At 37.2% G+C, this 16,219-nt stretch overlaps 2 protein-coding genes and 1 pseudogene across 2 annotated transcripts; 1 reads left to right on the top strand and 2 right to left on the bottom strand.

Moving 5' to 3' along the window:
• Positions 1-1,872: 1,872 nt before the first annotated feature.
• On the bottom strand, positions 1,873-2,432 carry LOC130985695 (glutamate receptor 2.3-like). Its single transcript, XM_057908783.1, has 2 exons — positions 2,168-2,432; positions 1,873-1,981 (listed from the first exon to the last, which is right to left on the bottom strand). Exons 1-2 carry the CDS (start codon positions 2,382-2,384, stop codon positions 1,893-1,895), a joined length of 306 nt encoding a protein of 101 aa, XP_057764766.1. The 5' UTR covers positions 2,385-2,432; the 3' UTR covers positions 1,873-1,892.
• A 3,989-nt stretch (positions 2,433-6,421) lies between these two features.
• On the top strand, positions 6,422-9,391 carry LOC130985693 (G-type lectin S-receptor-like serine/threonine-protein kinase At1g11330). The gene is made up of 7 exons (XM_057908782.1): positions 6,422-7,083; positions 7,287-7,397; positions 7,472-7,665; positions 7,757-7,967; positions 8,087-8,321; positions 8,417-8,567; positions 8,827-9,391. Exons 1-7 carry the CDS (start codon positions 6,585-6,587, stop codon positions 9,145-9,147), a joined length of 1,722 nt encoding a protein of 573 aa, XP_057764765.1. The 5' UTR covers positions 6,422-6,584; the 3' UTR covers positions 9,148-9,391.
• Positions 9,392-12,162: 2,771 nt separating this feature from the next.
• On the bottom strand, positions 12,163-12,725 carry LOC130985694 (calcium-binding protein KRP1-like; annotated as a pseudogene).
• Between the last annotated feature and the right edge of the window lie 3,494 nt (positions 12,726-16,219).

The raw sequence follows: 16,219 nt of genomic DNA on the forward strand, positions 1-16,219 counted from the left end.
ATATAGCCCCATAAAGAATACAGTATAAGCTGAATATAGCCTTTAAATATATGAAAATATCATTCGCTCTTCTTATTTTTCTTCATTTTCAAATCAAATTCTACGAGAGTCTCTCCAAATTATAATGTGTATTCCAAATATAACAAAAATTGCTACTGCATCAAAGCTCTGTCTCTTTCTTTTTGTCATATGATTTCAATATTTTCAAGCAAATTAAATTGATTATGTCTAATTTTGTTGCGTGTTTTCATGGTTTAATTTCTCTATTTCATAGGAGCCTAAAATGTGATTCACAAAGTAACATCTATCATCGTCAAGAACTAAACTTTTACATTTTTGTTTTCAATAATCCATCTATTTGCTCTCACAACAAATGCATTCAGAAGATGAAAATCTACATAATTATTAAAATGTAACATGAAGAAAAGGCTAAATATTAGTTTTTGGCCCATTGTTTGAACATTTTCTCAAATATATTCCACCCTAAGCATAATTACAAAACAATACCTATCGTTTCATTTTTTTTCTCGTTTATGACCTGCAAAAATATTCCGGCTATCAGTAAATGACGTGTTCCGACCAAGTGCCATGTCAGCAGTACACCTAGAATTAAAAAATAAAAAATATATATATAAAAAATAGGGTTAATTGCCGCTAAATTCAAAAGCTTTTTGAAAATTCGCGATATTCTCACCAACTTCAAAATCGGCATATAAATACATGAATTGAAAATCCGTTCTTAATGTTCCCAAAATTAAAAAATCCGGCGAGATGACATGGCAAACACCTATGACTTGTCAATTATATGTATGACATGTCATTTTTTAATTTTTTAATAATTTTATTTTAATAAAATATAATAATTTATTAATAAATTAATTTATAAAAAAAATAGAAAAAAACTAACCCCATCCCCAACCCCCCCCCCCCCCGACCACCACATCCCCCAAACCTCCTCCGGCCAACCCCTTCCCCCTCCCCCCCAAACCTTTCCCCTTCCCCCCGGCGAGAAGAAGGCGGCCGCGATGAGAAGAAGGCGGCCGCGCTACCCCTACCCCTCTTTGTTCTTCCTCACAACAACCGTTCCCTCTTTTTCTCGATCTTTCTCTCTCTGCACGATTTCGGAGGCTGCAATTTGGATGTCCTAGGGCGCGAAGAGATGGAGGTCTGTGGTGGTGATGACCACGGCTGGTTGTGGGAGGAGTAATGGCGGTGGCGGCGGCGGTTGAAATTGAGGTGGAATCGGGAAACGACTGGTGGAAATTGAGGTGGAATTGCGGCGGTGGTCGAATTGAGGTGGAATCGGCGGCCGACTGAACGAAGGGATGACTGTTTCCACCCGAAGAGAGAGAAATCGGGAGGGAGGCCGCCATTTGCGAGAGGGAGGAGGCGGCGAGAGCGCCGTGGACGGTGTGAGGTGTGGGTTCTGTTGTGAGGTGCGGCCAGAGATTCGAGGGAGAGGGGCAGACCGGCGGTGGCTGGCTTCAGCTGCGGCGGCCGTCGGGTTCTGTAAATGGGGTGAGGCGAGGGAGATGCAAGAGCACGATTCAGGGAGGGAGATGCCAGTGGCGGCTCCGCCATCCGAGCTTGAAGCTCTCGCCGAAAATCCCAGCCCCAATTTTTCTTTTTCTTTTTTTTAATTGTTGATGGAAATTAAAACGACGTCGTATTGTTTTGAAAAAAACGACGTCGTTTTCTTGCACCGCCGACTATGCCACGTTGTATTTACGGTAGTCCACGTCACCTTCAATTTGGGGGTTTTATTTGAGTTTGGGAAAATTAAGAACGGATTTTCAATTCATGTATTTATATGCCGATTTTGAAGTTGGTGAGAATATCGCGAATTTTTAAAAAGCTTTTGAATTTAGCGGCAATTAACCCTAAAAAATAAGTCACTTTAAACATAACGGTTCATCTTCAATTTTCAAACCAATGCCTTCTTCATCGTGCGAATAATTCCTCCACCGCCATATCCCTTGCCCTGCTTGAAAAATAATCACATATGTCACTCTCCGCTTGAAGACCAAATTTGGTCCGTCTCTCCCCGCCCAAACGTCTATCACTCGAGTATTCTTCAACAAATTTATAGCCGCAAGAAAAATCTAACAAAATTAATTTTTTCTTATTTAAGTTGTTTCATATTACAAGTTGAATAGCATCAAGTTACCAGTAAAAGCTGCAGCAACAACATCACTCATCGAATCCCTGAAACGAGGCACGATCACGGTGCTGTGGTTCCGATTGGAATAGAAATCTTCGATTGCCATAGAGATGCAAGTGATGCACATCTTCCCTAGAGGTGTATCAAGATCAAGAATTACTCCTATATCAACCTCTGTAGAAGTTGCGTTTCTGCAGTTCAGCCGAACAACGCAAAAGCTCATTAAGAAAATAATAGAAAAGCAGGGGAGGAGGAAGCGCGTACCTGTGGGTTGAATTGAGTTAGGGTTCATTCATGAGGAAGAAAGGCACGATTTATTGGAAGATTAAAGAAAGTTGTTGTCTTTAATTAATGACGTATTTTTTTATATTTATTTTTTAATTTCAGGTGTAGTACTGACATGGCACTTGGGCGGAACACATCATTTATCGATAGCCAGAATATTTTTGCGGGCCATAAACGAGAAAAAAATGAAACGATGGGTATTGTTTTGTAATTATGCATTTATGCTTAGGGTGAGATATATTTAAGAAAACGTCCAAACGATTGGCTAAAAACTGATATTTACCCTAAAAAAAAATATAAAAGGGAAAAAGAAGCAACAATCAGCAACAACAACGGGATCTAATGGAGCGAGGCAGAGGCACTACTCTCGATGGCAACAAGTGGAGTGGTGGTATTCCTATCGAAGAAGCCGAAAACGAAGGAAGAATCAGTTGGGCAGAATTGGTGCTATTATTCATGTGAGTGAAAGAGATATCTCATTGAAAGAAAGACATGATATAATATAGATGGGAGAACCGAACAAGATAAAGAACTTTGTACAATATATAAAAAAAAAATTACAGGTAAAATTGGTGCTACTACTTCAGCCTATCTTTATCAACAACCTATATCAATCAAATCTTTTAATAAAAAAAATATTTCTCTTTTCTCCACATACAACCTATAATTTAATAATTTTTACACTTTATCAATAACTCACTATAATCTAAAAAAATAATTAAAATAAAATATGTACAATCAATAAAAATAGGACACGTGTTATACAAATACAATATCAAAATTAAATTTGCAGAGGTTGATGAATTTGGCCGAGGTTTGTCTACCAATTTTTTCCATAACTAGTTATTCACTGTTCAATATTTTTTTAAATTTTTTTGTCTTTTAGTGATAACCATTCACAACCGAGGGTGGTCTAGGATTGAAGCAATTTCTCGAATCTCGGTTGTATAATAAACAAACGTCAACTTTGATGGTCTCGATCAATTTGCCTACGTGATACTCAATTGTGATGTGTGACGTGTTATCTTGAGTCACTAAATTCAAACTCAAATGCAAATTTTTTTTCTTTAGGGGAGTTGGGTAGGGGAGCAGTAGAGTTTGAATCTGAGACCTCACTGTTCACACAGGAGATCGCACCGCTTGTATCCCCTTGGAGACAACTCAAAGGCAAAGGCAACTTAATTATAGTATTATACACATATAAAATCACAGATAGTATCCCAATAGGAAGCACATAAGTTTCCATAATTCAAATAATTTTTTGTCTTTTTTTTTTCTCAATCTATTGAATGATTATGTTTTTGATCATATTAAAATGAGTTTGGAATGACTTTCCAAAATCAAAATTAAAAGTATAAAACTCAACCGGCATCTGTAAGATATTTCTCATGTTCCAATATTTTGAGAAAACATTAAAGAAAATCGAATATATAAAATTGACAATAATAGTTCATTTTTTCGTGGTATTTCTCCAATACATACCAACATGGTTGATGATGTACTCCCTCCATCCCAGGCCAATAGGCCTAGTTCCTTTCGGCACGGGGATTAAGAAAGTCACTTTTTGGTAGGTCAATGGTGTGGTCCACCAACAATTAATGTTTTAAGTGTTCTCTTATTTTCCTTAATCACATTTGTTCACTTAAACGAATTCAACAACAATCAAATGTTGCTTAAACGGGAAAAATAAATTGGTTTGAGTTTTATAATTATCTTTTTTACCTCTCTTTCAGTTCAACAGCCATTGCGTATGATTTGAAAGAATCACACAAATTGAACGCAGTAAAAAGCAAAGCAAGATAGATAACAGATCCAAAACCAATCAGAACGAAAAAACTCCAAACATTTTTATAATCCATGAGAAACTATAGCTACTGCAGAAATCGAAGAGTAAGAATCTGATAGAGAAAACAAAATTCCAAAAATCAATAACAAAAATTCCCTTATTTCATTCTTCTTCAACTTTCAGAACTGAGAATGAAGAACCCTAAATCAAGATCTGCAAATGAAGAACCCTAAATTAAGAACTGAGAAATCAAACTTTTGAAAACTTTCTACCAAATCAAGAACCCTAAATCAAGAGCTTAGAGGCGGCGGCGGAGACGGAGAACGGCGGCGGTGGGGGCTCTGAACCGTCCACCGACGAAGGAGAGGCGGCGGCGGCACAGCAGGGGCTGTAGTCTTGAGGCGGCGGCGGATCTGTGTGGCCAAAGCTCTGGAGAGTCAGCGGCGCCGCTCGTCGTTGAGAGAGATAGAAGGGGGAGGGGGCAGCGGTGACGGAAATGGCGAAGGGAAAGAGGATATTGACGGGAAGGGGAAGGGGAAGGTTTCCCGTCGAGAGAGAGAGGAAAAATCTGGGACGAAAATTTCTTGAATGAGTAGATTAGGGTTCATTAAGGGGGTATATCCCCTTTAATTAAGTAACTATTGATTTTTATTAAAGCCCTAATTATTTCCAATTTTAGACTGGGCCTATTGGAGTGGGACGTCCCAAAAAGGAAAACGAGCCTATTGAAGTGAGACGGAAGGAGTAATTGGCAATCAACCACAAAGTTAGAGTTATGATATAACAATAGGAATATGCCATACTCCCCTCGTCTTGCGAAGTTTGAGCAATTTCTTTTCAGCGCGAATTTTAAGAAGTTAGTATTTTTTGTATAAATATGATAGATGAAAAAGTGAAAAGGTAAATAAAGAAGAAATTTTTATCATATAAAGAAAGTGCTCAAGCTTCACGGGACAACTCAAAAAAAATATTACTCAAACTTCGCGGAACGGAGGAAGTATCATAATTTTATCTTGAAAATCAATATAATATTCCTATATTTTTTTTCCCCATCTAGAAACGAAAGTTGGAAAACAACCGCCTTTCAAATGCCAATCGGCATGAGTGCATTGGTTTGTCCGTAAATTTGTTTTGAAAGGGTAAGTAGTCTCCTTCTAGATATTAGAGCATCTCCAATGGCGACTCTAGCAGTTGGATCGATTCGGACCGCTAGAATTGTCCACGCTCTAGGGATTCGTGGGGAGTTCGGAGCGGGGCGATGGAAAGAGCCAGGTGCTCAGAGAGAAATATGGGACGCATGTTATACACACCTATACTTTAATTAAAAAGAAAAAATAGAAAGAGGAGAGAGAATAGACTTGCAAGAAAATAATGGAGGAAGAAGGAGAATAAAAAGAAAGAAGAATGGGGCGGGGGGGGGGGTTGGGTAGGTTTAATTTTGTATTTTCTACCTAATTTTTAATTATTGTAATGCTTTTAATTTTGAAAATTTTTATTTTATTTTTATTAATGTAATGTTTAAATTAAATTTTAATGAAATGTTACATTTTAAAGTTAAAGAGTAAAAATTAGATAAAATGAAAATGTAAAAAATTAAAGTTTTTGTAGAGCCAATGTATTGAAGAGTGGAGGCTCTAAGGTGACACCACCTTAATTTAGAGCTCGTTGCCTTGTGAATAAGATCATACTGTATTATTGGGTTTTTATTTTATTTTAAAGATCATATGTATTATTTGTACCTAAATTAACTTGCATTCTGACCATTAAAGAATCATTATTTTGTTCAAATAATTACTTCGATTCTTGGTTTTTTGTTCAAATAATTACACTTCGATTCTTGGTCGAAGCTCAAATAAAATGTCCAGCACGTTCATCCAAACTTATGGCCAAAGTCACTGGTCTTATCAGCGCTATTTTCCGGTATATGTAATTTTGATTTTAAAAAAATATTAAGATTGTTCTATACCAACTTAAATATTTTCTTCCAACAAAAAAAAAAAGAAGAAGAAAAGAAAAGAAAAACCTTAGTAATCTGAAACCAATATTGGTCGCAGCTGATCAGCATCCTAATCTAATGCTAACTTTTGTAGATGATTAATAAATAAATAAAATAATGATTTCCTGCAGAAAGTAGGCGGATGTTTGACGTTTTGGTAATAAATTTAAATTGTCCAAAATGAAGAGGCTAAAGTGCAAATCTTGAGAAAGACTTGAGCAGCCCACCAACGAATAAGATGGCTCCATTCTCATTAGTTGAACCAATTCCAGCAAAAAAATTACTATAAAATACTACTCCATTACAACGATATCTATAGCTCCCGTTCCACTACCGAACGAATCTTCCCCACGGTAATGATAATACCATCTTATATTCTGATCATCCACTTGTGTTTGTGGCCGGGATTCTGTAGAGCACAGGCGCAGGGCAACACTAACACGTCAACCGCTTCCTGCGGAAGTAATGGCCAGTGTGGGGCATTCGGTAGCTGCAACGCGCAAGATGTACCGCTTTGCAGTTGCTTGACCGGATTTATTCCGCTCAATGCTACGGATTGGGAATCCGGGAACTGGAGCAGCGGCTGCCAGAGAAATGCCGCATTGAATTGTGGTAACGGCACCACTAATGATTGGTTTCAGATGCTCCACTCGATGAAGATTTCCGGCTACTCGTCTCGATCGTCTGTCCCCAAGGATCAATGTGAAGGTATATGCTTGAGGGATTGTTCGTGCATAGCCCATGCGTTTGACACCGGGATTGGTTGTATGTTCTGGAATTCAACCTTAATCGACGTTCAGAAGGTCTCCAGCTTGGGCTCCGATCTTTATATCCGGCTCTCAGTTTCCGAGTTGGGTAATTCTTCTTCTTCTTCTTCTTCTGTTGAGAACAATTGGATGATATTATTGATTGTTTATGTTTCAGTTTAGAAGAATTGAAAATGTTTCTTGAACCCTGTAGTTGGACTAGTGTCACAATCTGTTTTGTTTAATTTTTCTGTGAATTGCTGATGTTGGTGCGAGGGATTAGGTCTTATGGTGGTTGTTCTTTCGTGGCAGGTCAGACGAAAGGCGGTCAGAAGAAAGGCTTTAAGAAGATCTTTATAGTTTTGCCCATCGTTGCCTTTCTTGTTTTATGTGTTTGCACATATTTTTGTTGGAAGCGCAGAGGTAGTAATGTTTGTATAAGTAACCCCTTGATTTAGTAAATATGTGCAAGCTTTGAGTTAGTTGTGGTGAATTAGGCAAAAGAGAGACCGTTGAACTTGGCCATGTGAGGGCCTCGGGATCAATTGATCATACCTCTACTCCAGATGCATCAAGTCGAGTTAATCTTGAAGACATACCGTTGTTTAAGTTTGAGGAACTGGCAAATGCGACCAATAATTTCTCTGAAGATAACAGGCTAGGGAAGGGTGGTTTTGGCCCTGTCTACATGGTATTAATTTCTTTCATGATTATTCATCTAACTGATCTTATCTTATGTATCCTGCACATAAATATAAAGGCTGAAACTTGTGCAACTCTAGGGAATTTTGGCTAGTGGAAGAGAAATTGCAGTTAAGAGGCTTTCAGTTGCATCTGGACAAGGGGTGCAAGAATTTATGAATGAAGTGATGCTCATTTCTAAACTCCAACACAGGAATCTTGTTAGATTACTCGGGTGCTGCGCAGAGGATAGAGAGAAGATGTTGGTGTATGAATACATGCCTAATAAAAGCTTGGATTTTTTTCTATTTGGTCAGTTCAGGATCTATTCTGTTTTCAATTTTGATTACAATTTCTATTTTGGTGAACAAAGTTCTTCAAATTAGGTTTGATATTGAGCACTATGCTTTCCTCTTTAAAATTCTGCTTAGATCAATCGCAAGATGTCCTAGATTGGAGAAAGCGTTTCAATATTATTGAAGGTATCTGTCGAGGCCTTCTTTATCTCCACAGGGATTCTAGATTGAGGATAATCCATCGAGACCTCAAGCCAAGCAACATTTTGTTGGATAACGATTGGAACCCAAAGATTTCAGACTTTGGCATGGCCAGGATATTTGAGGCAAAGCAAGATCATGTCAGCACAGTGAGAGTGGTAGGAACCTAGTAAGTATCTTCATTGGTGACTTGAAATTCATCTAAATTAGGTCGCTCAGTGCAACTCAACTTAAAGATAGCCTGCTAATGTCATTTTCTTGCAGTGGATATATGGCTCCTGAGTATGCAATGGAAGGAAGATTTTCGGAAAAATCAGATACGTTTAGCTTTGGAGTTCTGATGCTGGAGATTGTTACCGGGAGAAGGAACACACGCTTCTATCCTAAAGAAGGCTCTTTGAACCTTCTCGGACATGTAAGTCAACTATAAATGACCTCTATTTTGGGATAAATTCAAGTAGCAACTCAGATTAGTACCAACATTTGCTGTGGCTATCTATTTTGCTTGATAAATTATTGTGTTTTACTTGACTTAAACTATATCTCTTCCTTGAAGAATGAATAGGGCGATAGTTCTAACCTACATACTCTCGTTTTGTCAACTATCACCTACTTCTTTATATGATGCATAAGAGGCTTCGAAATGGTCCACTGACATGATATTGAAACTTTAGATTTGGACAAAATGGATGGAGGACAATGTCACGGCTTTGATAGATCCAAGAATATCGAGTTCAAGTTACCAGACAGATGTGATGCGGTGCATACATATCGGATTATTGTGTGTTCAAGAACTTCCTAAAGACAGGCCATCTATTTCAGCTGTACTGTCAATGATAAGTAGTGAAATCATAGAGCTTCCTGAACCAAAGCAATCGGCATTTTCTACTAAGTCTAGCCACCCTGATACAGGTACAAGTTCTTCTCTGCAGAGTAAGAGTAGTGCCTTTGCCTCCTTGAATAATGTTACTCTCTCCATGGTTGATGGTCGATGATACTTGTCGATTTTATACATCGATCATTTGTTGGACTTGTTGTAAATGGATATCCAGGCAGAGTGTGTGCACTAATAGATGTACAGGGTTGATCTTTTGCTTGCATTTTTCTGTGATTGAGGTCAGTTTAGTGAATTAGGTGTTCGCCTATACAATTTTGATGCAAACTTTGATTCATTGTATTTCTGGGACGTAAAAAAGCTACTACTATGTTAATGAACTATTCAAGTGTTTATACATCAAACTGGTAACCACTTCATTAGTGAATAGTATTATGCAAATCAACTAAACAAAAAGAGAAGAGAGAATATTATGCAAATCAAATCAAGTAATTTGGTACTCGATTCATGAATATTCATTAAAGGCTGACTTGAGCTAGGTTTGGTAAGTAAATCATAGTATATGTTTGAACGCACACTCATGTTTGATAAAATTTAATGCTCTAAGTTTCTACCGCGTACTATATTATGCCAACAGAACCGATCACCTACCCACCGTGGGCATGCATAACGTGCCCACCATGATTTGGCAATTGTAATTATAGTAAGATAATTTTAATTAGAGTAAGATTTAATAATCCTCTTTCCTAATTAAAATTGTCATGTCAGTGGTGGGCACGTTATACTTGCCCACGGTGGGTAGGTGATCGGTTCTGATTATGCCAAATAGGGAAACTAAAAGGGTTAACTTTGCCTAAAAATGCATGAATTATACCCAAATTTTAATTTTTAACTACATCTATTCTTTTGGTCAAAAAATACATAATTTTTTATTTTTTTGAAATATCACCTGAGCTCAAAGTTCGTTAGCTAATAACTTGATTGTTTGAATTCTGATAGGCTATCCGAAGGTACCGTTAGAAAATTCTTGAGGTTATCTTTTTAATGATACTTAGAACATACACATTGGTTGGCTCATAGGGATGACTCGAGTCAACCCTTGCTATGAGTCGACCATGCAGGCGAAGGGAGCTCGAGTCCTGGCGCGATGGCATGAGCTCGGCTCATGCGTTAATAAATTTATTAACGCAGGCATGCGCCTTATACTGAAAAAAATGTTTGAAATTTTGAATATGGATCGACTTTCATCTGATTTTTATTTTTATTTTTCTTTTTTATCCAACAGCTATTGCAGGCTTTAATTAATTCTTTTTTTTCTTTCCAACTGCACTTTTTTTTCCTCCTATAATACATATCTCCTATCTCAATTTTTTTTTATTCTTCCCCACTTTTTCTTCATAAACTCTCTTAATTTCTCTTTTTGTTGTTCAATCGATCCCAATACCTCTGATTATTTTTCTACAAATTGGACCGGTGATCTTTCCAGTCCATACTACCATCCCGACTTTTTGGCGATTAATTTGGGCGACAAGCCTTAAAGCGAAGGTGCGGCGGAGCCACGGACGTACCGAAAGAAGGCAAAGGCCTTCAAGGAAAATGCGTTGGCAGCTAGTGCAGGCGACAAGAAGAGTCGCCACACTTACACTCTCGATGAGACCGATCTCATAGCTCGTGTGTGGATTGAGGAGACCAATTATGCCATTCGTGGTGTCGACCAAAAAGGCGAACACTATTGGGGGCGAGTTGTGGATCGCGTAAACGCCTTGATGAACAAGTCGTTTATCCTCCGCTAAATCAAATTACATTGGACCCGCGTTAGTTTCGTGGTGAAGCTTTGGGGTTCACGTCACCTTTTCAATTCTACACCACACTACTTAATAATCTAAATAACATCGTTCTCTAAATATCATTTTCCAAAAGAAATAAGGCGCATTCATGGAACGGATGGAATACATTCATTAATATATATATATATATATATATATATATATATATAATTATATTTTTTTTATAAAATATATATATAATAAATTTAAGGCTAATGAATAAAACGAGGGCTACGTATGTCACCCGCCAACTTATTATAGGAAGCATATCCAAAGATTATGGGCCGGCCCAAACTAAATATCAAAATTAAATGAATATGTTAGCATTTGGTTAATTATTGAGTTGTTGCGAAATGATATTTTAGCTTATATTTTTAACGATGCTAACAAGCCTTTGTAATATATACTTATATGTTAACGCAATATAACCATTATTCATATGAGTATATGATATGCATTGATGTAGTAAAAATTATAAAATAAGACATTACTATATAGTCTCATCTAATCAGATTCATTATTTGTTCAAACAGATAAGCTCATAAGGTTTGGCTTTTTAATTCTTTACAACAAATTTGAACCAACGTCCCTATGGATACATTGACTAAAGCTATATGGGGAGTATATATATATTTTTATTTCTCTTGAATAAAAATGATATGCTAGCTAAACTATGTTGATGATACCATGTATTGTATTAGCTACGATGTGAGCACGACAAGCTTGCTATACAAATCGAGCGTTTGAACATTGTCCCATAAGGATTATACAACGCTATGTAGAGTTCTATCGCGAGCTCAAAGTACTGAACCGCGCCAAGCTCAGAAAGAAGGACATGCTTTTTCCACTCTCATTTTTCAAAATGGGTCGTTGTCTGCTGGCAACAAATTTGGCCAGTATATATCCATATAGAAATGAAGTTCATGCGTAATATTCGGTCGCCTAATAAAAAATATATAAAGTTGAATGTTAACAAGTTAAAGAAAATAACTATAAGCATACTGAAATAACAATAAGCGCCGGTGGCTGTCGTCCGGCCAGAGCAGGCCAAGCCGGCGTGCACTGGCACGCTCAGGAGTGTTGCCGACGTTCTGATAGCTGCCTGGGCATTTTAGCTGTGGTATCAGCGGCTGGGGGTTGGGTTTAATCGATGTTTGGTGAATTTAGATAGGTTTATTTAGATAAGTTTACAACGAGTTTCATCTAATTCTCTCTATAGTAAATATAGGTGAATTGTGTTAATACAATGCTTTTTTATGAAAATAACTATCAGTTGTTACTATAAAAAATTAAATTATGATTTCTTTCCAACAAGTTTCCAGAAATTCTGGAAGTAGCATAAGTATTAATTAAGCCCTAATGTGGTAGAGTTTTGTTAAAAAGTTATACTAATAAATACACGAGTACTGAATTTAACAGATAAATGAACTTACATAAAAGCAAGAATCCAAAAAATTAAGGGGGGGAAAAAAAAACCTTAGCTACAGAAAGTCTTGAAACAAGATATTGGTGGCTCGATTCATGAGATTAGGACTCAATCTAAACATCAAAACACAAAATTCCATCTGATCGAGACATCCATCGCCGTCCAAATCCCCTTCCTTCAACATACACCGGAGCATATCATCATCGTCGACCTGCAAACCCAAGACGCGCGGCAGCATTCTTCTTCAAGCTGTGGAATGTGATGAGCTGTTTGTGAGAATCCATGAGCACCTCAAACCCTTTACACAGCTCGTTCATAAACCCCTCCGCTCCCAGCTTCTCGACCATCGTCGGAAAATGATCCTCAAACACCACACCAGTAACGCCTTCTCTCTTTCCCATTTTGGCAATAATGTGAGAATGGAAGGGAGATATGATGGGGTATGATATATATGGAAGGTAAAGAGTTACAATGGGGGAAATTTCGTGGCGGACCAAGTTAAGCATCGTTGAGATTGGATACCGTTTTAATTATTTTGAGTATAAATTTGTGGGCAGATGAGAATGATAGTCCTTCGTGGAAGTTGCATGGAAACGCAGTAGGCGTCGTGCCCGCCATTTCCTTCGCTATTTCACAAACCAAATGCTACTTACTCTCGTACTCCCTCTCTGTCCCACTTCAAATGTCTTGTTTTCTTTTATGGAAAAAATTATCCTCAAAAATTAGAAATTTTGGGATCCACATCACCTTTTCACCTCTACACCACACCACTTTATAATATAATTAATATTTTTCTAAATAATTGTGCCGAAAAGAAACAAGACATATCATTTGGGATGGATGAAATAGTAAATTATAGAGGCTACACACCCGCAACTAATTTCCACCGCCTTATATCTCACTTTAATATATTCCGTCCTCATTTCATAACTATCTATCATCATATTTCAATATATAATTCGCCTTTATTATTAAATCAAATGCAAAATCGGTCGGAAACAAAAAGAAGGGGTTACACTTAAATATTCGGCTGGATATTTTGTAGCCTTCAAAATCACTAAGAGCATCCGCAGCCCTTGCACCCATAGTGGGTGCAATAGAAGTGGTCCCACTTCTATTGCACCCACTCCAGCAACGCTTGCACCTCCATTGCACCTCCAACGCTTGCACCCACTCCAGCAACGCTTGCACCCATAGTGGGTGTAATAGAAGTGCAATAAAAGGGGCGCGTGTAAACACGCCCCTCCTTCGCTCCCACTATTGCCGAGTGCGACCCATCGCCCCCCTCCCTTTGCTCCCGGGTGCAGCAACGACGCTGGGTGCGATAGGCCGGGTTCGATCCGGCCATCGCACCCAGCGCTGCGGATGCTCTAACAGAAATAATACTAGGAGTATTTTTCTCATTAAATTATGTGTCTTTACTAGGAGAAGATCCATGGAAAATGCTAAATATTTTGAGAATGCAGAATGCGTGATAAAAATAAATAAGTCAATAATTTCGATGAATAAATTAATGTACCGTATGAATAAGATTTTGGCCTGGGTTCGAATCCTGAGAGGGGCAAGATTTTCATTATATTTACTGTATTTACTGAATACATCTGTTCATTAGTTATGTTGATCTGTTCGTAAAATTTATAGGTTTAATCGTTATTCTCCATTCTCTCGAAAAATGTAATTCTCTATGGATCTCTCCCCTATATATATATATATATATATAGGGTGGGGTTAAAATAGAAACCCCCCTTAAGATGAAAACTAGGAACTTAATCTAAACCATTGATTTAAAAAAAATAGATGGTTGAGATTAAAATACAGATGCACAATTTAATTAACAATTTAAATGTAAATGAAATTCAAAGGGTAAAAATGTAATGCTATGATTAAATATTTTTAACGTTTTACACTTTCATAATTCACTTTCACTTTCTAACTTCCACCTAGGGTTTGCACAACAAAGTAGCCGACTGAGAACTAAGGCGGCGATTTAAGGAGATAGGGAGAAAGGGGCGTCGTCGATCCGTAAAAGGCGGCGACATCTGTGCAATTTGTCATCGGACTGTGCATCTCGACAAGGAGTCCTAGGCGACGACTTTGAAACCAGAGAAAGGGAGCGTCGTCTATCTGTAAAAGGCGACGACGTCTTTGCAATTTATCATCGAACTGTGCATCTCGACGGGGAGTTCTAAGCGGCGACTTTGAAACCAAAGAAAGGGGGCAACGTCGATCTGTAAAAGGAGACGACGTCTGTGCAATTTGACATCGGGCTGTGCATCTTGACGGTGAATTCTGGGCGACGGCTTTGAAATCAGACATCGGCGACTATAAATTGAACCAAACCTCGGTTGATTCTGTGCTGTTAAAAGCTTGGCGACGGTGAGAGACGTTAGTACCGGCGGAGGAGGGCATGCATTCCTGTGCATCTTTGGTCTAAGGCGGCGACGACGACGGAGGTGTATAACGCATCTGACAACGACGATCTAGCTTTTCGTAGACTGATTTAGTACCGGCGGAAATCGAATCCGGGTTTCTGAAGTTTTTAACATTCATCTGCACTTTGAAATTTAGTTTGCATAGTTCCTTGATTGAGTTGCATAATTTCATGTTTTATTGCTTAATTTCTTATTTTGTTGCATAGTATGAAATTCTAGATGCATAGATTATAATGCATAGTTATAATAGATATTCTTGCACAATTAAATTAGTTTTTGCTTCATGTGGTTGATCTGAAATTTGCACAAGAACTTGATGGAATTTGTTTAATATAACTGGTGTTTCTAATTTTCATGATTAAAACGTGTAATTGAATAGGTTTGTGAATTTGATGAAGTTGTCGTTTGTTTCGAAATTATTGAACAGTAATTTCTTGAATGCACAACTAATTGATTCAGATGCATAGTAGGGATTGAAATTGAGTAGTAGGTTTCGATGTTGTGTAGGTGTATAAGTTTTAGTAGCATACTTGAAGATAATCTAATTGCATAATTAGTTGATGAAGTGCATAGATTCTTTTTGGCTTGTACTGCATAGATTATAATTTTGGATGCGTAGTTTGAGTTGCATTGTTGGTAATTGAAGTGCATAGATGATTATTCGGGTTGTGTTGCACAAGATGAAATTGTAATTGCATTGTTCATAGATGGAGTGCATAACTCCTTTATTGATTTGTAATTCATAGATTAAATTGTACAGTTGATTATTGAAAATGCATATATGTAATTGGACAGTTGGTTTTTGAATATTAAATAGCACATTAGAGTTTCAAAATTGCATAGATGAAATTATAATTGCATAATTCATAACTGAGGTACATAAGTCCTTTACTGGTCTTGCTTCTTTGAACCTTATTCAACGTCTTTCACTTTAACATCGTCTTTCAAACCTTCATGGGTACACATCATATAACGTAAAATAATAGTAGTACCATCCTTTAATTTTTTTTTGCGTACTTTTACATATAGTTAATCCAGAGGCAGCTCCATATGCACGGTAGAACTCCACACCATCTTCAAGTTGCATAGAGCCTGTATGAAATAACAAAATAAACTAAAACATTAATAATAATAAAATATGTGCAACAATAAATTGATGTGCAAAAATATCTAAAATAACATTATATTATTAACTGTGCAACATCAGCACAAATCTATGCAATTGTAAAACATATCTGTGCAATTATATGAATTACAATGCAACGATTTGTGGTTGACATATTCTTCTGTGCAATTAACATGTTTTGCCATGCACTTAAGCAATTACATAATTTGATTATGCAACTCAAATATATTATGAACAAAAATTGCAAGAATAATAATTAACACTGCAAAAGAACAACTTCATCACAATCAAATAAACATTTAAATCGTTTTCAAAAAAGATTCGAAAATAAATCATTGAAATTAATCAACTAAAACTGAGAATAAAACTAAATTAACAAAAATAAATAATCATCTTTCATTAAAAAAAGAATATTCTTTTTC

This window comes from Salvia miltiorrhiza, chromosome 5, assembly GCF_028751815.1.
Source record: "Salvia miltiorrhiza cultivar Shanhuang (shh) chromosome 5, IMPLAD_Smil_shh, whole genome shotgun sequence".
Classification (NCBI taxonomy): domain Eukaryota; kingdom Viridiplantae; phylum Streptophyta; class Magnoliopsida; order Lamiales; family Lamiaceae; genus Salvia; species Salvia miltiorrhiza.

Coding starts and splice junctions, on each gene's coding strand:
- LOC130985695 (XM_057908783.1), bottom strand. CDS start 2,384: ATGAGCTTTTGCGTTGTTCGGCTGAACTGCAGAAACGCAACTTCTACA. Junction 1,982..2,167: donor TGTTGCTGCAGCTTTTACTG/GTAACTTGATGC, acceptor TTTTTCAAGCAG/GGCAAGGGATATGGCGGTGG.
- LOC130985693 (XM_057908782.1), top strand. CDS start 6,585: ATGATAATACCATCTTATATTCTGATCATCCACTTGTGTTTGTGGCCG. Junction 7,398..7,471: donor TTTTTGTTGGAAGCGCAGAG/GTAGTAATGTTT, acceptor GTGGTGAATTAG/GCAAAAGAGAGACCGTTGAA. Junction 8,568..8,826: donor CTTTGAACCTTCTCGGACAT/GTAAGTCAACTA, acceptor TTGAAACTTTAG/ATTTGGACAAAATGGATGGA.